The sequence below is a fragment of the Coccinella septempunctata genome, chromosome 4 (assembly GCF_907165205.1).
Source record: "Coccinella septempunctata chromosome 4, icCocSept1.1, whole genome shotgun sequence".
Lineage (NCBI taxonomy): Eukaryota > Metazoa > Arthropoda > Insecta > Coleoptera > Coccinellidae > Coccinella > Coccinella septempunctata.
The window spans coordinates 4,533,097-4,557,648 of NC_058192.1; the positions used below are offsets into that span (position 1 = coordinate 4,533,097).

Genomic DNA, 24,552 nt, shown 5'->3' on the forward strand with positions numbered 1-24,552 from the left:
TTTGACAAGGGTATATTAAAAACATGGTGGTTTAGTATTTTTTATTAAGCAACATTGGTGAAAGAAACATCACTATCCTATTTTTCAGTAAAATAAAATATAAATACAAACTTGTTAAAAATATCAAACATTAATGCAAAAAAAGGGTTAATAATATTATAAAACGTAAGGTGATAACTTTGCTTGAACACTACACGAACACTGTTTTATATAATTTCAGCAAATTCATCGCTTTATAAATTCATTATAGATATCCCAACATTTGATCACAGAAGCCTGTCTAGTATTTCAAGTATGTTCTGTTCGAAAACTTTGATAAAAACATTTCAGAGTGCAATGAACAGAATAAACTGGAAGAACTAAACTGCCGCTAAGCATAAATTTTTACAAACATACAATCTTTCAGCAATCACTTACAAGGCAGACGAGGCATTTTTTTATTTAATGATATGGGCAAGCCCTTTCTCTGATTAGTGAAGCACAAAAATCTCACATTGATTTTCTTCTCGTCCTCAATTATTTCAACGTAATAACCACTAAATATTACCGTACAACACAATTTTGAACAAAATATGCTTCCAATAAATACTGCAAACTTTCATTCAAAAGAGTATTCATTCCAAATAATGATTCCAGAATTCCTACGTTCACTTCAAAAGGTTATCACGTTGAAAAACATTATCCTAAGAATCTTCAGACACAATTTTGTAACGGTTTTGAAGACTATAATGATACACAATACAACATAAACAGATTCACTCTACTCACTTACAATTTAAAATATCGAATAAAAAAATATGGAAATTCTTTTCATCAAAAATGTGCATTAAGATCCTCGATATCCTATTCCACACAAATTGCTAAAGCTAGCTGGTCGTTTCCAAAAAAGTATATGAATTTTGTATACACATTTATTGGTATTTTATTCTTAAATTAGTTTTTGACTTACCTTGAAAGTCTGATAATTCAATATCCCTTCAGCTATATTTTTAAAATGAATTTAAGTAAGTTTTGTGTGAGCATCATGTAATATTATTAATAGGAATACATTAGAGAAAAAGATAAAATAAAATGTTAAAAGAAATCACATAATTTATCAGTCTAAAAGCAATACTTTCAAGAGAAGAACCCAACTACAGAATATCCTCCTGAACGATATTTTGAATCTTGAATATAAAAATACCAAGACTGAAGTACGAATCATTCTGTCGATTTATCCACATGAATTACCTCCTCAATCTCCGTATTTCTATATGTTAAATATAATAAATTCACTACGCTTCTGGACATTTAACCACTTGATGGATTTTCCTTGTTAGCAAGAATATTCGCTTTATTCTGACGCACGGCTTCGGCTCTCTTCTCCTGAAAAAAAATGTTCAATTGAGCAACGCACTTCGTCGTTCAATACTTAATTATTCAGAACGAAAAATTTGATTTGATTCCTTTTGCTTTCAAGAGAAACCATTCTGAACCATTTCCCTATCCTTCAAGAAATCTTATGAGAAAGATCGTTTACTTATCCATTTAAGCATGCAGGTGATAGATACATTCAACAGTGAATGATCCCTAAATCTGATCAATGATGAAAATGAATCCATAGTGATACCTACATATTTTTTCGCAATCTCTAATTTCTTTTGGATTTCCTTCTCCCTGTTCTGCTCGGCTATCGATAGTTTGTTCTCTATTTTTGTAACTTTTTCAGTCTTTCTGCTCTCCTCCGCGTTCTCAACAGTTGTTTTTACCTCTACCATACGTTCGTTCTGTAGAAATATACATAGAAAACAAAATAAAAGGATGAATGTGGTAACAAAAGTAGATGATAACAAATCTGACTTTCGAGATTCCTCTAAGAGTGTCTAGACGGACTGAAAATGAGAATATGAACAAGTATGACAATTTGAATTTTGAAAACCCGCGTATTCTGACCTATGAAAAAAAAAAGTTGATTTTATCGGATTTGGTTTCTTAAGAGAAAAGAATTACCCATCAGAAATGATCAATTTTGGAATTATATAATCAAAATTATCAATAATCTGATGAATACGAATCTCTACTATACTACGAAAAACTAATTTCATTATGAATTAGTCGCTACAGAATGCTTCACTAATTTATTGCTAACCTCCACCAAAACCAATACAAATTTAACAATAGATAATACTATTGAAGAAAGTGATATTTACAGTGAGTAAAAATAAGCCTCATTATTGATTGACTGCTCTGAAATCATTCAAATCTTTATTATAATGTGCAATATTATTGACCACTTGTTGATGGTGGAAAAAGAAGGAAAAATTTTCATGCTTTGGTTAGTAATTATTCAACTCAGAATCCTAGTACGTTACTGTTTCTCGTCGACTCTTATTATAAAATTAATTCTGAAGATTAACGTTCTATCGAATCTGAAAGTTGTGTGAACAGTTAACTGAAAAAAACCTCGAATAGAAATCGGGGGAGATTCACCAAATGGAAAAATCTACGAAAGTCTCGATTTTTACGAATGATGATGGAAAAATTCATAATTACATATTTTTTGACTGCCTCTAGTTTTCGAAGAATTTCTTTCTCCCTATTCTGCTCAGCAGCCGTTAATTTACTCTCTATTTGGGCCGAAGCTTCGGTTTTCTTAACTTCCATAGTAGATTCTATCGCCTGCTTCAGTTCTAACGTTCGATTATTCTAAATAAGCAAACCATGCACGTTAAGAACTAAATTGATGATTAGTATGTTAAAAATAGCTAAAATAATTCTTGTGAAATGTGTTGACGTTGGTCAAGGAAGAACCTCGGAATTTTTTTCTAATCTAGATATACTGAAACTATGTTCGACCCTTCCAACATCATGCAGACACATTTCTGGAACTATGTCTAGCTATGAAAGCTATTCATGCGACGCGAAATGATGAAAACTCACGTAATTCCTCAACTTCTCCTTCTGTTCCTGCTCCAACTGTTCCCTCCTGGTTTGCGCCAACTCCAGCTTCTCCTGTACGGTGGTCTGGAGCTGTTGTAGTTTTTGCGTATTGCTAGTTCTCACTTTTTGGACCTGTTCCTCCTGCGCATCACAAGCAGCGATATGAACATGCATGCGTGACAACGAATGAACAACGAAAAATTACAAAAAAAGGTGGTGAAGCAAGACACCTCGAGACTAAACGAAAAGAAAAACGATCCGAACTCACGTGTTCCTTCAGGCGTTCGAGCATCTTCTTGAGGTTCTCATCTCGCAGGGCGTTCGCAGTAGATAGTTTCTCCTCCATGGCCAACCTAACTTCTTCGGTTTGTTGATCTAGAGACTGTCTGGTTTTTTCTACACTTTCAATATGATCCTGTGAAAATAGGAAACGAATTGAGCTTTTCTAACGAGGGAAACGTTTATAGAAAACTAATCAGAATATTTTAGGGAGGAAGTTCATAGTTGAAGACTCCAACATGCAATTTTCAGAGCAAAATTTTGATTAGTTAGCTATAAACGTCTAATAGGCCATCCACACTGTATTCTCATGAGATTAGATGGATATTTCTGCATGTCGTGGTCGAAAATAACCCATTTTTACCTTCAGTTTGGTTTTCAAATCGGTAATATAAGCCTCGCGTTTCTCCGTATGTGTTTCCATCTTCTGCTCCAAAGCCTCTTTGGTTTGTGATATAAACTGTGTGGTCTGTTCGTCCTTTTTGCGGGAAGCTTCCTCGATTTTCTGCATCTTCGCAGCTAACACGGCGATTTTGTTGGATTCTATTTGCTGCAGATCGAAAAAAATGAGATTTTTTTAATCTCACATTCGTGAAATAGCTACCTGTCTACGTTCTTCGGCAGCCTTGAGTTTCTCTTCGATATCTTCGTAAGAAAGACTAGATTTTGGAGATACTTCTTTCTTGGGCGGCGTGGCCTTCACTTCTGGTTCGCCTAAGATTACCTCGTATTTTAATCCGCCCCTTGTTTTTTCTTGACACCTCACTTCGGTTGCTGAAAGAAGAAAAAACGATTGGGAATCTTGAAGAAGGATATGGCGTCCCTGTATATGCAATCAAACAAGGCGTGCTTCAGAAATAAAAGCAAACAGAGCAAATAAAATAAGTTCATAAAGACACTTAGAAACAAAATATAACATATAATCATAAACAAAAAATTTTCAAGGGTTTTTCATCATCCAACATCCGATCTGGAATCCTATATATTCCTTACGATCTCCAGAATCCCATCTAGTGCCTTTCCTAACAATGTTCCGAGTACAAGATCGATATCGGCACAGGGGGGCCTAGAGGGCAAGGATAGATACACAGCCGTGTCAAGGAGAGCCTATCCCGATTCGATTTTCTCCTGCCGAAAGACTCTCACTGCCGACGCGACGCTGCTGTGACGTCACGGGAACCGGATATTAGTCCGGGCAGACGGCTAGAACTGCGAGATAAAAATGGGGATGAAGGAGATTGCACAAGCCGGAGGCCTTCATCTCAGGGCCTGGAGATCACCGAAGATATTGGACTCGAATACCTATTCTTTTTGGCACTCGTAGATACACTGGATGGGTATTCGAGTTATTCGAGATTTTAGAGATCCCGACGTTTTTTTTTTCGAAAAATCACCTTCTGACGAAAAACTGCCAAGGACTTGCTCGAATTTCTTCCAATTAATTGTCTACAATGAATCATTCTGCAATAGAATTGTTGAATTATCGTTTTCCAATCCAGTGATGGCAAAATTCAAAGCTTCTTCGATTCGAACAGTTTTGAAGTTGATTAGGATGAACGAAGAGAAACATTTTTCATGTTGAAATTATTTGAGTTCCCTTCTTAAACTGTTCCATAGTTACAGTAGCGAATTTAGTCAGCAGTGCTGAAGGATCAATGGGGGATTAGCGAAGTCTAAGATCCCAACTGAATCATTTGAGGGTCGTATATTTTCATCGGTTTTTTACGAACCACAAAAGGGAGTAGGAAACCGTAATTTGTCCCCATGAGTGTCGTATTTCCCTCATGTCGACTGCTCCCCTTTCTTGCGATGCATGTCTTTCGCCCATTAGGAATGGGAAGGAAAATTGTAAACCAAATCCTGTTGTTTTCGTCATTTTTATTATTAGTAGATTGGTACAAATTCAACCGCCAGCATGTCGCCAACAGTTTATGAAATTTTTCAGTAATTCTATTCAATCCCATCAATAACCAAACCATCCTCAACAGGCCTATACATCTCTGGCACAAAAAGTTAGGACTGCCATTTGAAAATGCAACTACCACTGTAGGGGGTTTATCACACACTCATCCTTTATGCATAAATGTATACCTACATGAAAAGCTGAGTAATTTGAAATACTTTTTACTCTATATACCAGAATAACGATGCATCCATGTTTTTTGTCCAATTGCTTAAACCTCCCCCAGCTCATCGTGCTACCCTGAGGCGGCCCGGTCTGCGTGACGTCATCGACTGCGGTGATGTGAGTTTTCCTGGGTGTTTTCAGATCGGGCCGGAAAACTGGGCGGGTTATTGGACGGATTCCAGTTTCAGCTCGTTCGAATGCGGTTGTTTTCCTCCTTCACAATGAATTGGCGTTTTTCAGTCCATCTCCTGGTCAATAAATGCAGGGTGTCTAGCAGGAAATACGAACTGAACTATCGGGTACCTTCTCAATCTCTATAATTTACAGGGTGGCCCCCATAGAACAGTCCAGTCGAACATTTTCTCGAGTATGATATTTTCCGGAAAACGACGATGAGAAAGGTCAATTTTTATCTTGGTGGGGGAGACAGTAGCAAATTCGTGGGTGTGTGATCATTCCTCTAAGAGAGGTGGTAACCCCTTCAACAATTTTAGAAAGAAATAGGTTTTTGCTTCGAAATTTCTTTCAGGCATTTGTGTAAAAAATCGCTAATTTAGGGAAAATCAACTATCATGTTCACCGGGACATCTTTCATGAGGTTCTTAATTTATATTTACAGATCAAGGGGATACTTTAACCTTCAGAAAATGAAAAACAGAAGAGTAGGTAGTTGAAGGCCAAAGCGCATTGACAAAGAGATTCGATGTTGCGTGTTACTAGAATTTCATGGTTGTAATAATTGATTTCCGCCAGAGTTTTGTAGACACAATAGGTCGGCTAGTCATATGGTCTGGTTTGTATCGACCCATGTCCATGGTAGGAAGGGAAATTGATTTTGTCATGGTAGGATTTCACAAATTTCCCCACTTTAATATATCACATAAATGAGTTGGTCTAAAAATTTGTGAGATCGAAATATTTCTGAACAAGATTGAATAAAATTGGAAACGGGACACAAGAGAGACTCTTATCGATAAATTCCTCTAGATAAGAACCCAAAAATGTGCAATTATTTGTTTTCAAAGTCTTCAACCGATCATTCAAACGGAAATCTTATATTCTGATTATTATCTCGTAACTTATGAGCTGCAATTTTCCAGTTAAGGGACTACATCTTTCCAAATCAGTCAGTCCCCCACAGTAGGCCTTGAAAATACAGCTGCCTCTGAAGGCTCTTGATTCCGAGTTCTATTTCGGGAAACATCCTCCAGGAAAAAATGAGGAGCGAATGACCCTTTGTTCTCAAAGCAATTATACCTCCATCAGCCCCAAGCGAAAGGGAAAAAGGAAGGCAGTGAGATTGGAATCAACAGGTTCCATTCCGGAGCTTTGAGATCACATGTATCCTGGATTGAAAAAACAGATTTCAGTTTTCCTTCAGTGATCTGGAGATTTCATGAAATCAATACCAGGAGATAAATAAGCAATGTTTTTTATTGACGATTAAGCCCACCAATGATGTGGGCAGAAAATCGATGTATATCCCGGTCATTCCATCCCATGTCATTCCGTTAGTAATTTAGTAACGAGCCGAGGGGGTAAATTCGATTGGAAGAGGGAAAATATCGACCATCTGGGAGGGGCGTTGAACTTGGTCCATCGCTCGGAGACGACGTCTTGGTCAGTTTTATGAGACGACAAGAAATTGTCCATAAAATGGGGCCCGGAACCCGTCAGTCGGGTCCACAGCGGATTCGACTGACTTGCGCCGAGAATGCGCTGGAAAATTCGATGAAATATCTCCAGTAGATTGATCCCGGATGGATAAAATGAGGCGGAAGTTATTTATCAACATTTCAACAATACTCCAGTAGACCTGTGAATGAAAACATGGGAACAGAGACAGAGGAACAATTTAAATTAATGAACGAAAAAAAGAAAATATAACTAACCAAAAATTTTATTGAAACTCTACAAAAAAACAGTAAAAAAAAAACTAGTCTATATTTTCTAAGGTGAAATACTTACTGATGAATTGGACCCGTTTGGGCTGAGAAGTTCTAGGTTTCGTCTTAACCTTTGTTATGGGAAAGTTCCTTCTGCTTGCTGAAAAATATCCGTTTCTTATCCGATTTGGGTTTCACCAGAGATGAACCACGAATGAGTGGTATCGGTTTGCGATGAAAATATCCCGTAGGTACATTAATCTATCGAAGTTTAACCCAATACTGTTGCTGTAAGTAGCTTTTAGAAGTGAAGTTGAACTTTTAGAACTTTCTGAAACGTTTAAAATTTTCCACTTCCAAACAATATAGCAAAAAAGTAGAAAAATACGATGAATGGACACGTTTTTCATCCATTATTGGTAAATATAAACCCTTTAGTGAAATTTGGGGCGTTTTCTTCTTCGGCAAAGTCCATCAACCCTTGCCAGGGAATTATCGTCGGTATATACTAATTTCGTAAGCATCGAGTGGGAGAACTAATAGGAGAAAATTAGCAGAATCAGAGGGTTCGTAAGTCTCTCTATTTATATAAACCAGTGCATCACGCCGGCCGCGGTAAAAACCCAAACTTACGTCGAATAATCAGGCTGTACTAAGCTTCAACTCTAAACCCTGGAGCCCGATCGGAAAATACCAAGAAAAGCCGGAAAAATTGAGATTTTTGACGTTCATCCACCACAAGTACATGTATAAACAAATCCATGTCAGTTCGAAAAAAGTGAGGTTGTAATCAATGAATTGGTAGCATATTCCAGTTGTAGCTAAGATCTAAGATCCAGATACACGGTGTTTCTCTTCCAGTTTTTTCCCTTCTCCAGAAATTCTTTCTTGTAGGTACTTGTACAGGGTGGGCAAAATTCGATGTCTACTGAGGGGATCTCAAGAACTATAAGAGCTAGAATAAAACGGTTGACACCTTTCCGAGCTCTTTTTCAGAGAAGCAAAGAATGGTGAAAACCGTAGCCTCCTACGAGTCTTCGTTTCTGAGTTACCAGCAAAAAATGAGATTTTGACGATTTCGGAAAGTTCTCATAACTTTTTTGTCTATGAAGTTACAGATCTGAAACTTGAACCTTCTACAGGCACTTTTATACGTAGAATCTACTGACAAGTTTCAGATCTGTAACTTCAAAGACCAAAAAGTTATGACAACTTTTCGAAATCGTCAAAATCTCATTCTGTGCTAATAACTCAAAAAGGAAGAATCGTAGGAGGCTACGGTTTTCACCACTCTTTGTTTCTCCGAAAAAGAGCTCGAAAATATGTCACCCGTTTCCTTCTAGCTCTCATAGTTCTCCAGATCCCCTCAGTAGACAACGAATTTCACCCACCCTGTACACCTGGCCTACCAGTGGATTTCCTCAAGCCTCGCAGTGCTCAGCTAACCGTAACCATCTCCAGCCGATCCGAAACATACCGATAAACTCGATCAGTCGAACACAATATCGAAAACGGCGAAAATCAATCGCCATCACGACCAAGGTCTTTATACGAAAATACGTCGACGAATGGGGTGTGATTTTCGATTGAATTTCACCGTTCGTTCCACCGTGGTAGCGCAGTTGTATCGTGCGATAGCCAGGGCGTATCGAATGACTGCAGCTCGAATTCGATACCTTGTGAAACGTATTCAAATGGGGGAAAACCTAGAAATGGGGAATTTATGGGACTTCCCAACGAATTTCGATAAACACAATGCTCAACTCCATTTTCCTACTATGCGTCGTGGAATGCGTCAAATTTCCATTGCCAACCGAGCGCTTCTATAAAAGTGAACGGAGTAGAGTCATTCGGGGTAACTGAGCGCAGAGGGTAGGTGTGCGCAGTGCGTATATCTCGACTATGCAATGTATGAAAGAGGGGTTCTTTTGGGTGAAGCAAGGGCGCAGAATCGCCATATTAGTTTTTCATAGGAGTGCGCCGTGCCACGTTTCTTTAACTTTTTATTTGCAATCAATCAAATTCACTAGTTTTCTTGTTAATTTTTAGCATCTCTGCATATTCTGCCAGGTCCAAGTTCCGAGTCCCTCAGTGTTAAACAATATTTTATTCGATCATGGGCATATTAATCTAAATATATAATAAAAAATTTTAGGTTCTCTTAGCTGCTCAACTCTATAAGAACGTCAATTCAAATTTTGGCTTACTGGGGAAAGTGTGCGCGGGTAAGTGTGCGCATAGATTCATTATATGGTCATTAGTTCAGTGAGGAATAAATTATGACATTGTTGATTTTCTTGGTTAAGACTCGATCAATATTGTCCTATTTGTTCAGAAAAATATGAAGAGCCACCCACAGGGGAATGTATCAAGTGTTGTGTTCACCAAGAATTGTGGCACGAACAATAATGCACTGCTTGTAAAAAGGCGCTTCTGTATTGACAATAAACAGTATTTCTCTCATATTGTAACATTTTGATGACACTATTTTGTAATTTGTTTTGATTGTGTGGTTCACTAAGCAATGCGTTCACTTACCCCGTGAGGGTGCGCACACTTACCCGCAATACGGGGCATGTGAACGCACTCCGACTTTCTCTATTAAATTCTTTTTTGCGTAAAGAAAACGTTTTTGTTTGTTTGCTTTTTGATGTTTTTTTATAGATTAGAAAATTCTCTATCTTATGAATATGTTTTAATTTTCCTAGCTTCAACATTTGAAACAGGGTATGGCTTGAAAGGCAAAAGTGCGCACAGTTGCCCCGAATTACTCTATAGTTCTCAAGTGACGAAATTCTGAAATACGAAGATGATCGAATCGAATTTTAACGTCCGAGCTGTTTCCACGATGCGGAACCCGGTCTGCCGGCTCCGGGGGTCTGGCGGAACGGCGATGAGTCATCGGGAAAAGGGGGATGAAAGTTCATTCGGGTATTCCGGGGCTCCGGGTTAGCGTGCCCGAGAGCTCGCCAGTCTGAACGACGCCGCCGTGACGCAGAGGGGCAATAAACCCTCGCGTCCGGGCATCCTCTCCAACGACGATTTATACGGCCGTCGCGACGCCCGCATTCGCGAGAATGACATTGAAAACGCGGCGGAGGCTTCTGGGCGAATTCACAGCCAGGGCGGTCGCCTGTTCACGTACTGAACTGTGTCAACGCTGCTCAAAAAAATGAATATATTCCCCAAATATCTTGAAATGGTGCTCCGCAGTCTTCAAAATGTCATTTTGAAGGCTTTATGGGAATAATCCGATAAAGGAGGATCGTTTTCGAGACCCTCCCTTCATTTTCCAGCGATACGATGTCCCTGGATTCTTGTACGAGATTTTCAGATAATCCGTCTCTGATTCAGAGCCGCCCCTGTCTTCGTAGAGTCGTCCCGTCGCATTTTGCATCCGCCGGACTCCATCGTCGCTGTGTTCTCAATTCCAAGATAACAGCACGATTTCCATTTTACGGGTCATCGATGTTAGAACCCTTGAACCGGCTCGTGGGCTACATATAAAGCGAGGTTTCCAGAATGATGAGCTGTGGGCGTGATTGATCAGCTTCGTGACCGGAAAATTTCTATATTCGTCTTAGGGATGATGAACGATTTACGTTTCCCCGATGAGGCACATTTGAGAGCCTCTTTGAAGAGGAAATGTCGAAATTATGCTTGTGTGTTCAACTGTCCTCTGGGGGGTTTCATTGCAGTGCGACTTTAAGGTCTATTACTCCCCTCACCAGAGCCGTTCTAGCCATTACAAAGTCCACAGCTAGCCCTCGAGTTCTAATGAACTCCAGTATCTGGGAGACTTCAGGGAGGTAACTTACCCACTCCTACAAGTTACTTGTCCAACATTTTTCCTGCGTTGGCTAGCAATAGCAAGGTATTCCGACAACAGATGCTCCGAAGTTTCCCCCTACCCACAGAATCGTCAGTTTCTGCTAGTTCCATCCTCATTAGGTGCTTCCTGAAGCGACAAAGCTCTCTAAGGAATCCATTAAGATGGTGTAGAACCATCTTGCTAAGATCCAGGGATTCTTACCGCAGGAAGGTCTGGACCAATGAAGTTGTTCTCCATTCCTGGTGTCTGGACTCTTCATTTCTTCTGATACCCAGACTAAGCACACCTTGCCATTCTTGCCCAATGCGTTGAGTTTTCTTCGGCACTGCCATAACATCTAAAAATCCTCTTTACTAGTTTGTCAGTTCATGAAGGTGAAGATTGCGAAAAAACACGAAATGATGGGTCAATTCGTATACCATAATCCTTGAAAGAATTGCGATAGGCCTTCAGACATGTATTTTCGAATTTGTCAGGGAAACCATTCAACGAGCTGTGAAATGGTGTCCTTGGAACAGGAATCCATCAGTCCTATTGAGGAACGACATTAAATGGTTCACAAATGGTTCAAAAACCACGACAGGAACTGGCTCTGGGGAATGCAGGATCGATATAGTCTCCTATTCGGCAAAAAAAGATAGGTACACGTAATGAAATACACCCTATTATAGATGCTTTCTGACTGTCAAGAGCAGAAGCCTTTCTTTGGTATAGAAAAATACTTATAAATAGTTCCACTCGATTTCTGGTTCACCCAGATTTCCTCCTCCCCTCCCATTGACGTAATTAGCTCTAGAAAGAAAATCTCCTGCCGGAATTCCGATTACACGAACAGGAGCAGTAGGAACAACTTTAACCGGCAATGTAGGCGGCTTCATCGCAATCTATTCGGTCGAAATAAACGTTAAAATTCCCCTTTAAACGTCCGAGGAAACGTAAAGAGCCCGACCCAATTAAATTTGGACTCTCGCCTCGTGGAACCGGGGGCAGACGGCGTTTAGATCCCTCGTTGGAGTAAATTTGATTATCCCGATGCCCTTTCGACCCCGCTCCAACAGCCCCCCATATCGGCGCTTTCTCTTAGCTTCGCCGAGTTGTTTTCTGACGCCATCCAGCAATGAGGTGCCCGGAGAGACGGCTAATTGAATTTTGATATGAATTATTCCGGGAGTCTTGAGGAAATTCCGGGATCAATCGCAACCGGACAGGTTTCCGCGGATGATATGATGGAATTTCGAAGGGTTACCGATGGTTCTTCTGGTTTCATTACAGGCAGATACCCCCTTTCGAAGAGTTACTTTCCGCCAAGTTCGGAAACATTCATTTATACTTTTTCGAAGTATTTTCTTCACTGTCGATGCATTTCGATATCCGCGAAAGCCATTCTTGAAGATATTTAATATGATTTACCAGCTGTAGTTCGTTTGACACTAAGCACTTTCGAAATCGGAAGGGAAACGCTCTGACGAAATCTGCGAGATGCAAGAAGTGTCTAAAACTTTACTTCATATCCTCAAACAATTTGAACCTGAATCCAAGCACTGGATTGTGCTGAAATGTCAGAATTTACAGCCTTAATAACAACCTTCGTGAGTGGGTGAAACAGAACGAGAGAAATGAAAACTTGATCTGTTTTCTATTTGACATCGAATGAAAAAAAATATATCAGTTGTTACCTGCGCATTCGCCATTTTGTACAAAGCGATTTACCAGTATGATTCACCCTGTCCACGAGATTTTAACCCCACAATCATTAGTTTGTTCAAATTGACTTGGATTTGTTCACATTTGCGTTTGGTGAACGTCAAAAATCAAAATTTTCTCGGACTCTTGGTCTTTTCCAGGCTTACAGCATTACCTACAAAATTCCAACTCAGTTTTTCATCGCGTGAAGGAAACTCGAACAATAAACAACGCAATTTACTTCTGTATGGGTTTTAATATGAATATCAAGAGTATGAATCATCGCTGGGATAGTAACCTTACCCATTAAATAGGACAAATAAGCAACGGACCTTGATGTATACATATATTTTCCGAATTTTCTTTCAATTCTCTTGACGTATAATAAACCTATCATAAAAGTATATTCAACAATTTCATTTGCTTTCACCTCTTTGAGAGTAAATCTCGTGTTTGTGGGATATTATAATGTGAAAGTTTCAGTAAATAATGAGGCAGACAATTAGGTGACATTCCATATAAGTGGGATCGTAATCCTTGATAATGATAAAAATTGTAGGTATTATTGGATGAGTCACCAAATGATGGTCTCTCAAACACGATATTCAAGGAAAGGAGGTTTTTCCGACAGATTATTTGAAGCTACTATTCGTTAGTCGTATTTGTACGGGGTGTTAATGAAAAGTTTCGAAAAAATGAGGTGGTTTCATTAGACACATGCAGCACCAGAAAAACAATTTTCTTCTTAGAAACCAGAAAACTGATAGAAATGAAATTGAGTCCCTTCTTTAGGGGCCTGTGTCTTAGGGGCTGCTCGAACAAAGAAAAATGTTATATGGAAGATCCACACCATTTTTTGACAACGATTCAGTGTAGTGTGTTCGCAACTATAGTATAGTGACTTTTCTGATATAATCGAGACTAGAACAACTGTGAGGGGTGTTTTTATTATTGGAAATGATAAAAACACAAAGAAGGGAGTAAGTTCATACATATTTATCCCCAATTTCTTCGTCCAAGAAACCGTTCCGACCTTAACCGATCGTTTTGTCATTAACGCACCCCCCTAGCTAGATTTCTTCCGAGGCACTTTATCAAACACACCCCAATCGTACAGCCTCGACACAACAAACACATAAAGCGAATTATTCCCCTACAACCCCAATTCCTCCCGTTCTCCCATTTTTTTTTCTTTCGATCGACGTGGAGAAGGCCCCATTCCGGTGCTCCATAAATAATGAATTGCCACTTCGCCAGTCTGAATGTTTCAACTTCTCTTCTCTTGGTTCTCTTGAATATTTCCGACTCTGCCGGTTCTTACTGGCCAAGGATCGATAAGGAACTTTCAAGGACGCCGCGTTAAAACGGTTACTTCGATGTAATTAATGTAACTTTAACGATTTGCGACTCATTCGTGGCATCCGAATACAATTTTTGTACGAATATTTCGAGAGGTGTTAGGTAGAGATTGCTGTTTCGTGAAATTCTGATTTTGTCTCAGGTGGGATAGACCTCGCATCTTATACCTGGTACAATGCAATGAACAACTCATTAAACACCAACAAATTAGAAGAATAAAACAAAGGCTAAAACATCCGTGTCTCCCTGAATTAATGGTATAACAAATAGTGTAAAAAATTTAATTTCAAAATGAAAAATGCATGTTTTCAGGAACCACTGTAAAATGGAAGAATATTAAAAGTGTTTGGGGTGATTCTTGAGGTTAAAAGAAACACTTATTTCCTTTACCATTTTTTCCGATTCTGCATAGATACAAAGATATAGGCATTTTAATTTTTTATTATGAGCTATGCCACCCCTGGAAATCTGACCTTCGAAATAAGCTACTCTATAGTAGAAAACAAGCATAAACTCAGTTTTTCAATAAATTACTGGCTTACTGCAATGTCGTTGGCCATAAATATTGAATATTCTTCTCTTGATTCGTATTTTATTTTCGATAAAAATAACGAGTTCACTATGCAACTACCCATATTAGCTCTGTTTTATTAATAATGTAATCATTATTATCATTGTTTATTTCATTTCGTGCAAAAGTTACCATTTCATTCTGAACATTCAAACGATATTTTTCTGCCAGGTTAACAAACATAGAACACTTTAATGACAACAAAATTTCCTTCAGAATAACAAGCGAAATCTATGACATTACACATCTGTTATGTGTTATGTTTTCAGGTTGATTCTGTGGATCTTCTGAGCAGAGTTGCACTCAGGCAAAGTACCCAATTTTTAGAATTTCGAAATTTTTCATTTTTTAATATCAAATTACCCGAAAACGGCGCATTATACGAGAAAGTTTGGAGAATAGTTTTATTTTCCAAAATGGTCAAATGTTCAGTGAGCGTTTAACTTTTCAAGAGTCGAATTCGTTGAATTTCTGTTATTTTTATGGTATTTAATGGTCATAATGAATAAACTGGAAGATTTAGGTGAAATTTGGTGTTTGGAGAAGATTCATCACATCAATGAACAACTGAAAATCATTCCATTCGATAAAATTGTTTGTGAGATATAACTGAAAATTAATTTTTTAAGGATTTTCAACAGCCTGTATCTTTTCAACCGAGCAGAATTGGAAAAAATCGTTTAGAGAAAAAGTGTTCTTTTTACCTAACCTGACTTATGGAAGATCATCAAATCTCTAGAGAAGATCCAATGACGAATCGTCTTCAAAGTGATAATATGGATAAAATTTCAACAGAATATCAAACAGGAACAAAATAAACTAAAATCAGACAATACAAAACTATCATTGGATGTGAAAATTAGATCGAATCGCAGCTAAAAACTCAAATAATGAATAATTCCCAAGCTCCGACCATCCTGATCCCCTTCTTCATCCAGTCAATTCACCGACAGATATTGACAAACCATAAAACTTCACCCGCCAATGTGTACGAGAACAGGGTGGTAGTTCCGTGGTCGGAACGTCATCGTAGACAAAGCAACCGATACATTTTCTGGCCGCTACCATGACATGCGTTTTGAGTCAGCCGGCTTTTGCAGAACACTCAATTCTCTTATTCCTCTGGAAAAACAAACTGGGTTCTCTGGAGTACGGGTCCTAATTTGAATTGCCCATGAGCAACATGAACAGATGGTGAATTTTGAATTTGGAAAACGGAAACAGGACAGCAATACCAAAAGCCAGAAGTATTCCTTGTTAACGACTGCCGGTATCTGTACAATAAAAGTCTTGAACAGCTGGTATTTTAAGAAAATCGACTTTTAAACATACAGGCCTCTTTGGAATTGAATTGACGTGAAGAATTTGGAAGGAAACCTCAGTGGGAATCAAGGAAATTTGATTGGAAAACTGCTGAGTTGACTGATGAAGCAAAATGGGCTCTTTTATAGAACATTTTCTAGGAAAACATATTTGGGTGGAGTGAATAGACTCGTAGGAATACTAAGAAGCCTCGAAAGGGGATAAAAGGAGGAAACACACCCAGGAACCCTTCGCAACATCTGTCGCCGGGTCCAACCCTCCAACATCAGCCTTTCACCAAACAGCAACCTTCTCCTGAAACAGCAGCAAGGCTTAATACTTACGGACCGCGGCGATGGGTGCCCTGCACGTATGGCAGAAGCACTGCATCACCGATTCCCTCACCAATCCGATCAGCATGTCGGCGGCCTTGTGTTTCGCACTCCTGAAGACGACGAAAACGCTCGAAACTCTGTCGGGGGGGCTGCGTTCGCCCGGGATCGCGAACCGACGTGAAAAAAAATTGACGACCGGTTTGAGGCGCGACGGCGGCGGCTGTGGTCGGATGCGTTCTGAGGCGGACGTTACGGCAGTGGCGGACGACGACGGTCGGCGTCGAGACGCGCACAGGTGTGGTACGCCGACGGAGACGGCGCGCTGCGGGGACGGCGGCGTCGTAACGGTGGCGCGCTGCTTGTTGCCAGGGGGCGACCGGAATGACGGGGATTGATTTTACGGGATGTGACGGAAGGTTTTTTTTTTGACGAATTGTCGACGATGAACAAAAATTCATATCGTCCAGAAAAAACATAGGTGAAGTTCATTGCTATGAGGATGATCCACTGCCCAACCAAAATCTCATTTTTTATTCATAATATGGCGGAAAATACTGAAGATTCGGCAAAAATGCAGAGACCAAAAACATACCATTGCGTGCAAAACATGGAGCCCCTTCTGGTGTATGGGGTCATCAAAAATGGGAACTTTTCCCATGTTTTATGCCTGAGCTCGTTCAATAACTATCATTTAGCTATCGATTCTAAAAATCTAAAACTTTAACGAATGGATAAACCGTCGTTGATTTAATGTGGGTTTCTGAAGTCACTGTCAATTAGATATCTGCTGGATTTCTGACGATCAACCCATACAATATCCTTCCATTAATACTTCTTTCACTATTAAAAAACCCAAACCCTAGTATGGCATTTACTAAGATGAGGTTGAATGCTTTTTAACGTCAAATACTACGCAATCGTCGAAGGGTTAACCTAATCCAAGATTATTGAGAGTATTGAGTTAAGATAATAATAAAATAATATATGGAGCTCATATACCGGCATTAGTTGGTACAATTGAAAGAGCACTATTAATCTTTCTTTCAAGGAAATATCTTTATAGGGTACTCTAACGATTTGTCAAAATCAGCTGACCGTTCGTTGCCGTGGGGCACACAAAGCTTTTTATTATCAGTGTAAAGAGGCATTTCTTAGAAAGTTATAGTCTAATCACTCTAATCTAACGTAGGGAAGAACATTTTATCCAAAAACATGCACAAAACACAATACTCGACCAAAACAGCATGCGAATCAATGGAGGGAAAAGCTTGTGTGCCCCACGACTGCGAATGCTTAGCTGATTTTGACAAATCGTTAGAGTTCCCTATATTAATATACGAGGATGTATACCTAACCTAACCTAACCTAACCTTTCTTTCAAGGAAATATCTTTATATTAATATACGAGGATGTATTGATATCTAGTTAGCCTAGACCATTTCCATGCATACAAAACTATTGCGTTACCATAGCAACGAGCAATAGTTCATAAGAAGTGTCAGTGTAAAGTTTGAGGTCAGAAAAGTAAACCAAAAGAAGATGTCCACCGAAATTGTGAAAATCGAAAAATTGGAATATCGAGCCATCATTGAGTACCTGTATTTAGAAGGGCTAAGAGGTGAGCAGATTTACGAAGATATGCTTGATACACTTGGTGATCAATGTCCTTCGTATGCGACCGTGAAAAATTGGACTGCAAGCTTCAAAAGAGCTAAATTTCCCATTAAAGATGATGACCGATCGGGAAGGCCAGTTTCTGTGTCAGTCCCCGAAAATATCGATGCAGTTCAAGACATGATTTTATCAGACCGTCGAATTGGGCTAAAACGGATATCTGAAGCACTGAATATTTTATACGAACGCGTTCATCATATAGTTCACGTCAACTTTGACATGAGAAAAATTGCTGCAAAATGAATCCCCAAATGTTCGAATGTTGACCAAAAGTGTGCAAGGGTAGAAGCATCGTATTCGATCTGTGCTCGATTTGAAAACGATGTAGACTTCTTAAACCAAATTGTTACTATGGATGAGACTTGGGTACATTTCTATGATCCAGAAACAAAGCAACAATCGATGGAATGGCGACACTCTGGTTCTCCAAGACCTAAGAAGTTTCGTGTCCAAAAATCTGCTGGAAAAGTTCTTGCTTCAGTTTTTTGGGATTGCCATGGAGTAATCATGATTGAATTTTTGGATGAGGGTAGAACAATAACCGGAGATTACTATTCGACATCACTGACCACACTACGAGAAAAAATTTAAGAGAGAAGACGCGGAGAGCTGTCCAAAGGTGGCTTGTTTTCAGAAAAGTCTGAATTGGGATGTTTCGAGAATCAGATGGACCTTTCCTTTCTCAAAACGCCATCTCGGCGAGGCAAAGGGGCCTTCCAGAGCCGCGACCTACATTTCCCCAATCGATCAACGAACAAGAAGCCGCCAACCCGCGATGACTCACCACCGGTCGACAAATTGACCGTGTTCACAGGTGGGGAAAACCGTCCCGAGTACAGCACTGCCTATGCAGGATCGGAGCGGCTCATGGAATCGATACGGGCAGGCGTCGCGGATGGGAACGGCAGAGCGTCGCGACGGCGGCGTCTTGCTCACGCAGTAGTCCCTCGCCTCGTCCTGGCGCGACGCAGAGGGAAGAAGTAACGCATCTGGGCGATCGTAAAACTGATAGGTCCCTTTTTTGGTCTATTAACGCGGGGGAGGATCCGCTGGGAAATTCCCTCGAGGTTTTGGGGACGTAGAGGCTCAGCCATGCAGTCTGCGGAGGATTTCGGATGTTTCCCGTTCACTTCAATCGTACAGGTGGACCATCTGCGGCTGTAATGTTTGAAAAATGCTTGTGCTAATTTGGAACATTGGTTTATTATTTTTAGAATTACTCTATGTTGGTATTTTCACTCTTCAACACAGGAGGATGAAAGAATACTGTTGATTTAGAACACTTCAGTCTGTTTGCCTCAAGTTCTTCAAGATTTTTTTAGAAAAAACTTCTTAAACGGAGTTGTTACTGTGGATAAGACTTGGGTACATTTCTACGATCCAGAAACAAGGCAACAATCGATGGAATGGCAGCACACTGGTTCTCCAAGACCTAAGAAGTTTCGTGTCCAAAATTCTACTGGAAAAGTTCTTGCTTCAGTTTTTTGGCATTGCCATGGAGTAATCATGATTGATTTCTTGTATAAGGGTAGAACAATAACCGGAGATTACTATTCGACATCACTGACCACTGTATGGAAAAAAATTGAGGAGAAAAGACGCGGAGAGCTATCCAAAGGTGTTTTGTTTTTGCAGGACAACGCCCCTGCACACAAATCTCATGTTGCCATGCATAAAATTCTTGATTTAGGGTTTGAATTACTAGGACACCCCCCTTATTCACCAGATTTGGCTCCATCCGACTATCATCTCTTTCCTAAACTGAAAAAAAGGTTTAAAGGTCTTATATTTTCTTCCAACGAGAAGGTGATATAAGCCGTGGAGATCTGATTTGCAGAGCAAGAAGAAACATTTTTTCTAAAAGGTCTAGAGACGTTGCAGGTTCGCTGTAATAAATGTATCCAATTAAGAGGAGAATATGTTGAGTAATAAAATATTTTTACATTGAAATTTTGTTTGGTTCTATAGTAGGCTAAAAATTTTGTACATCCCACCAGAAATCATGTCCTCTTTTCGCTTTTTCGCGATCTACATCTACATCTCATACGGAATTCAGTAAATGTGACAGTCTTTTTGGTCGAGCAACTCCGTCTGGCAGCCAACGAGCATCCTTGATTACACCCTTTTGTATCGCGATGCAGGCAAGACAAAAAGTCCGGGAATGAGTCACACCAAGGAAATAATTTCAAGAGCTTGTGCGCAATTAATCAGGGCCTTTCTTCGAGCTGGTGCTGGTATCCATCTCGAGTCGTGAGATGTGAACGACCCTGATATAAATTTAGTGTCTCTGTTTATCGATGTTCGTCTTGCAGTAGTATAGGTCAGGACTTATAGCTCTATAACTCCATGTGCCGTCGAATGGCTATCGAATATGATTAATAAAATTGAAATGATTCGAATTCAAAGTTCCAGAATTCCTAGATTATGATCTAGCAATTAAACCTTTCAAAAACGCATCATTCGCTCTTATCTGAAAATAAGAGGAAACAGAAATGCTTGATTAACGAAAAATAACGTTGTTTTTCCTGGACCATCTCCTCAATAAAATTTCTTGGTAAAAATCTCAAACAGGCAGTGACAAGATCGAAAACGCATTATGATCGCATCGGATGAGCAACGTGTTAGAGCTAATAAACCACAACCCATCGTCGTATCATAATTCACAACAGTGATGGCTTATCGTTTCATTGTCGTCTTCGGGGAAATGGAATTTATTGCGTCGGAAGTAATCCCGGATACGAATTTCCATCGTGTAATACATCCCTCCAAGTGCAAGGGAAAATTAATGGTGGAAATCGTAGCTGAAACTTGCAGTCTGGTGAAATGTGAAAGGGACACTCGACAAAACAGGGTGATTAGCGCTGCCATAAAGGGGATTGAAATTGGAGATTGGGGGGCAGAAATGCTATCATGCAATTTATGTGACTAATTTGAAGATGAGGCTATTCAGATAGTAGAATGTTATTTTCACTTATTCGTTCATAAGTTAGTAACTCGCTGGTATAAATTAAGGTTCGAATATGTCGAAGACTCTATTCCAACAGTTTATTACTCGTTAAACCAAATTGTAGCATCGCACCCCATCTATTTCCGTTTCATCGTTCGCCCGTAGTCTCGACGGTTACAAACGTTTCAGGTAGAGGTGTGTAGTTCGTGAACGAACTAGTTCAATTGAACTATTCCGTGTAAGGAACGAAAGGAACTAGTTCACGAATAGTTCGAAGTATAGTTCACTCGTTCCCTGAATGACAGAAACGATCGATGAGTTCGCAACGTTTTCGTATCTCCCTCACCCTAAAAAGTTCATCGAATCTCACTGTATTTTTTATTTTATAACTATTGACCTCAATATATTTCGTTTTATTGATCTTTTTTCTTTTATTCTCGAAAAAAATCCCAGAACCCAGCAAAAAGCATAAGGCTTGAAATAATGTACACTTCCACTTGTTATCTCGTGAAACCCGTTAACCCATATCAGAGTTCAGTTTCAATTCAACGTAAGTCCAGTTCCAGACATGAAAGAACGACTGCATATCACTAATTCATAGCATACCAATAACCGTCAATCGTTCCATGATTCATAATGGAAGTGAACGATTGTGAACTAGTGAACGATTCATGTGAACTATTCACCTTCGTGAACGAGAACTAGTGAACTATATCCTCTGAGTGAACTAGAACTCCCACCTCTAGTTTCAGGTATACGCTCGAAAAAAAATCTTGAACGGGATAGTCAAGGTTGTCGGGATATACGGTTTCCATATGCGTCCGTATATCTCTCGTCTCACTCCTCGCTCTTACACAGTGTCCCAATAAAGGGTTGCCTTGACGGTAACGCTCTGACCCTGATTGTCTACTCCGTTTCGATGAGAGTTCACCTTTTGTGTTGATTGTTGATCGATCTAGATTCTAGCCAGAGAGGAAATGAGTTCGCCAGATCTGATGATAACGGTCTTTCGATCAGCGAAAATACTGCCAATTTTTAACGCATCCACCTGTCTTACTCCCAAGGTATTAGACTATAATAAGGTTTCGACACGTTTAGAAAGATCACCCCGCTGGAAAGTCACGTTAAAATTGACAGATATATATACCTAATGCTCCTAATTTTATTCCACAAACTATGCCAGTCCAAGATTCCAACAGAACGCACAAAATAGATGGAACATGGAAAACCTTAGACAGACTATGGAGAAATAACCGTTAGTAGTAAAACGAGGACATATACCTACTCTTAAATGAATCTCTACGTGTATTTCAACGTTCAATAACCCGACTCGGGTGCAGTGTCTGGAAGTTAAAGGTGGGCGGTAAAAAAATCGTTCAATACAATTGATGCGAAGGAGGCCACGATCAAATATTCAGTCAACTTCTAGTAGTTTCAAGAGCAACGCTGCCGTCTTTGTCATCCGTGAAGCAATACAAATGTTTATACAGAGTGGATAAAAAGAAACGCACGAGATCCACATCTTCAACTTCTGGTGCCAGAAATGGATAGACCTTTATTCGAGTTCAATCGTTGTCGAGAACACCAGTTAGATCGCATAAAGATATAAAACAGTTTTCCGGCACTGACCTAAACTACAAGCCTGGTTACCATCCTTGTCGATGATAGTGGTAACACACACCATAGTTTCCGCCTTCATTCCATTTACAATTGCTCCTATTACCCATTCGAAGGTTCAGAGACACGATCTGGGGCCTGGGCAACATTCAGGGCCCGGACAAAAGAACTGCTACGGTAGTTGGTCACACGTATATGGACAAAACAGCTTCGGTTATCTCTCCAACAGAACAAATGCGAACCATGCGAGAAGTTAACATTTACCAGTATCGTTTCCCGACAGAAATAATCCAACACTTACTTTCCAAATCAAAATTTAAACAAGGATATAATTTTACAACAGAGATAGGTCGAGAGATCATTGCGTCATGAGAGCTATTGTATATTTGGATTAAGGAAAACTGATGTACTTACCCTAACACAAACTTTGAATTTTCACTACTTAAAAGTTACTGCCCAAGTATAATTTTAGCAATGCACGATTAAAATTCGAAGGTTCGGCTATCAACTCTTCCACATATATATCGATTTTAACTTGAAATTTTTCTTTAACATATTCTTAGCCTGATCGATGTAGTCTGGGTCATGAAAATTTGATTGCTCCATCGTTCATTCGATTTCACTCTGAATTCAGCAATTCAAACGCATCAAATGTATGTTCATCGATCACAATTTGTCACAATAACGCGTTATTTAGTAAATCCTCAACAATGAATTGTACATTTGGAAACAATTCGGTATGGATCCATCAATCACTTGCTTGAATGGTTTTTCTGTACTTTGGCAAGTTGTATTGGTTCGGGAAAATCTAATAACATGATCATAACGCAAAATTAAATCTGAAAGACTTTTAAGGCTCTATTTGAAAAATTCCACCAGAGCTCAATTTCAAAACGTATTTTATGAAGTTAAATGTAAAGCGAATAAAAGTATATTTCCAAAAGCACATTGAATCAGACAGTCGACAATAAATTTTCCACAATCAACAACGACTTATTATACATAAAATATATCACCATGGGAAAGACACTTATTAATATTAAGCCTTTGAATTCATATCTTGCAATTGATAAGAATTATCATCGCCTGGTATTTTTTTTCCAGAGATGTTCACCTATTGTTATGAATATCCCGATAAAATTCAAGGAATCATTCGTGAGGATAGTGAAAATTTTTAAGTGCACCTGTGAAAGCCTAGAATACTTACATTCCAAAGGAGAGGATACATTCATAACATCAGCCATTGTAGTCGAATTTCTAGAAGAATCACCTGTAAGGAATACAAGGGAGAAATAAAGGAATATTCGAGTTATTGTTGAAATATTAATTAACTTCTAAAAAGGTGTTATGCATCCGCGTCTTGCAGCATATCGACCCTAATGTACCTAGGTATTTTTAGGATGAAAATATGTTTCAAGCCTGAAATATTGAAGAAAAGTCATAATCTATAAAAGGGTTAAATGATAATGGAAGATAAATGAAAACATTCAAAATACACATCATAGTGTTTCAATACGTAAAATCGAAAATAACGAAAGAAGAACTATTGAACTTGTCTCTTTTTTCAAAGAAATACGAATATATAGGGGGCTACACCTGTTGCATTTCATGCTTGAATTTAAAAAAAGTATGCATAATATATTTATGTGAATTGCAATGGATGCTGAGACAGTGAAATGCTTCCAGATCGAAGTCTCATTTCGATAAGAGTACTATCTGACATCTTGTGATCGTCAAGTAAAAAAAAAAAACGTTAGTTAACCTGTTCTCTTGGACCAAAAAGTGTCAGGACTTACCAGCTCGAATTATAGGAAACTCAAATGAAAACTATCACTCAGAAAGGACTAAGCACACTTTTAAAACGTATCTCCCATATATTGGGCTGGTTCTGGAAGATGAATAGTTTGAGAACGAAGTCCCACCAGTTAGTTCTTTTATAAACATCTGACATAAACGTCTGTCAGACTCACAACGGGGAAGGCCTACTTGTCATTGGTGCATTTTTTGAATTGAGAGTACG

At 39.2% G+C, this 24,552-nt stretch overlaps 1 protein-coding gene across 5 annotated transcripts; it reads right to left on the bottom strand.

Annotated features, from left to right (window-relative positions):
* Window positions 1–27: 27 nt before the first annotated feature.
* On the bottom strand, window positions 28–24,487 carry LOC123311145 (inner centromere protein). 5 transcript variants are annotated; one of them, XM_044894939.1, is made up of 9 exons: window positions 24,329–24,487; window positions 23,740–23,802; window positions 3,803–3,972; window positions 3,563–3,748; window positions 3,188–3,334; window positions 2,920–3,060; window positions 2,533–2,685; window positions 1,614–1,766; window positions 28–1,365 (listed from the first exon to the last, which is right to left on the bottom strand). In XM_044894939.1, exons 2-9 carry the CDS (start codon window positions 23,774–23,776, stop codon window positions 1,291–1,293), a joined length of 1,062 nt encoding a protein of 353 aa, XP_044750874.1. In that variant the 5' UTR covers window positions 23,777–23,802; window positions 24,329–24,487; the 3' UTR covers window positions 28–1,290. The 5 variants fall into 5 exon arrangements, with proteins under 5 accessions (XP_044750874.1, XP_044750873.1, XP_044750875.1 ...); XM_044894938.1 differs by lacking the exons at window positions 23,740–23,802; window positions 24,329–24,487 and adding exons at window positions 7,295–7,372; window positions 16,304–16,429; XM_044894940.1 differs by lacking the exons at window positions 2,533–2,685; window positions 23,740–23,802; window positions 24,329–24,487 and adding exons at window positions 7,295–7,372; window positions 16,304–16,437.
* Window positions 24,488–24,552: the final 65 nt, after the last annotated feature.

What these genes read in the sequence shown, in the direction of transcription:
- LOC123311145 (XM_044894938.1), bottom strand. Translation starts at nt 16,379, where the DNA reads ATGCTGATCGGATTGGTGAGGGAATCGGTGATGCAGTGCTTCTGCCAT. An exon ending in GGCACCCATCGCCGCGGTCC is followed by an intron (nt 7,373 to 16,303) that starts GTAAGTATTAAG and finishes GATATTTTTCAG; the next exon opens with CAAGCAGAAGGAACTTTCCC. An exon ending in AGGAGAAGTTGAGGAATTAC is followed by an intron (nt 2,686 to 2,919) that starts GTGAGTTTTCAT and finishes TTGCTTATTTAG; the next exon opens with AATAATCGAACGTTAGAACT.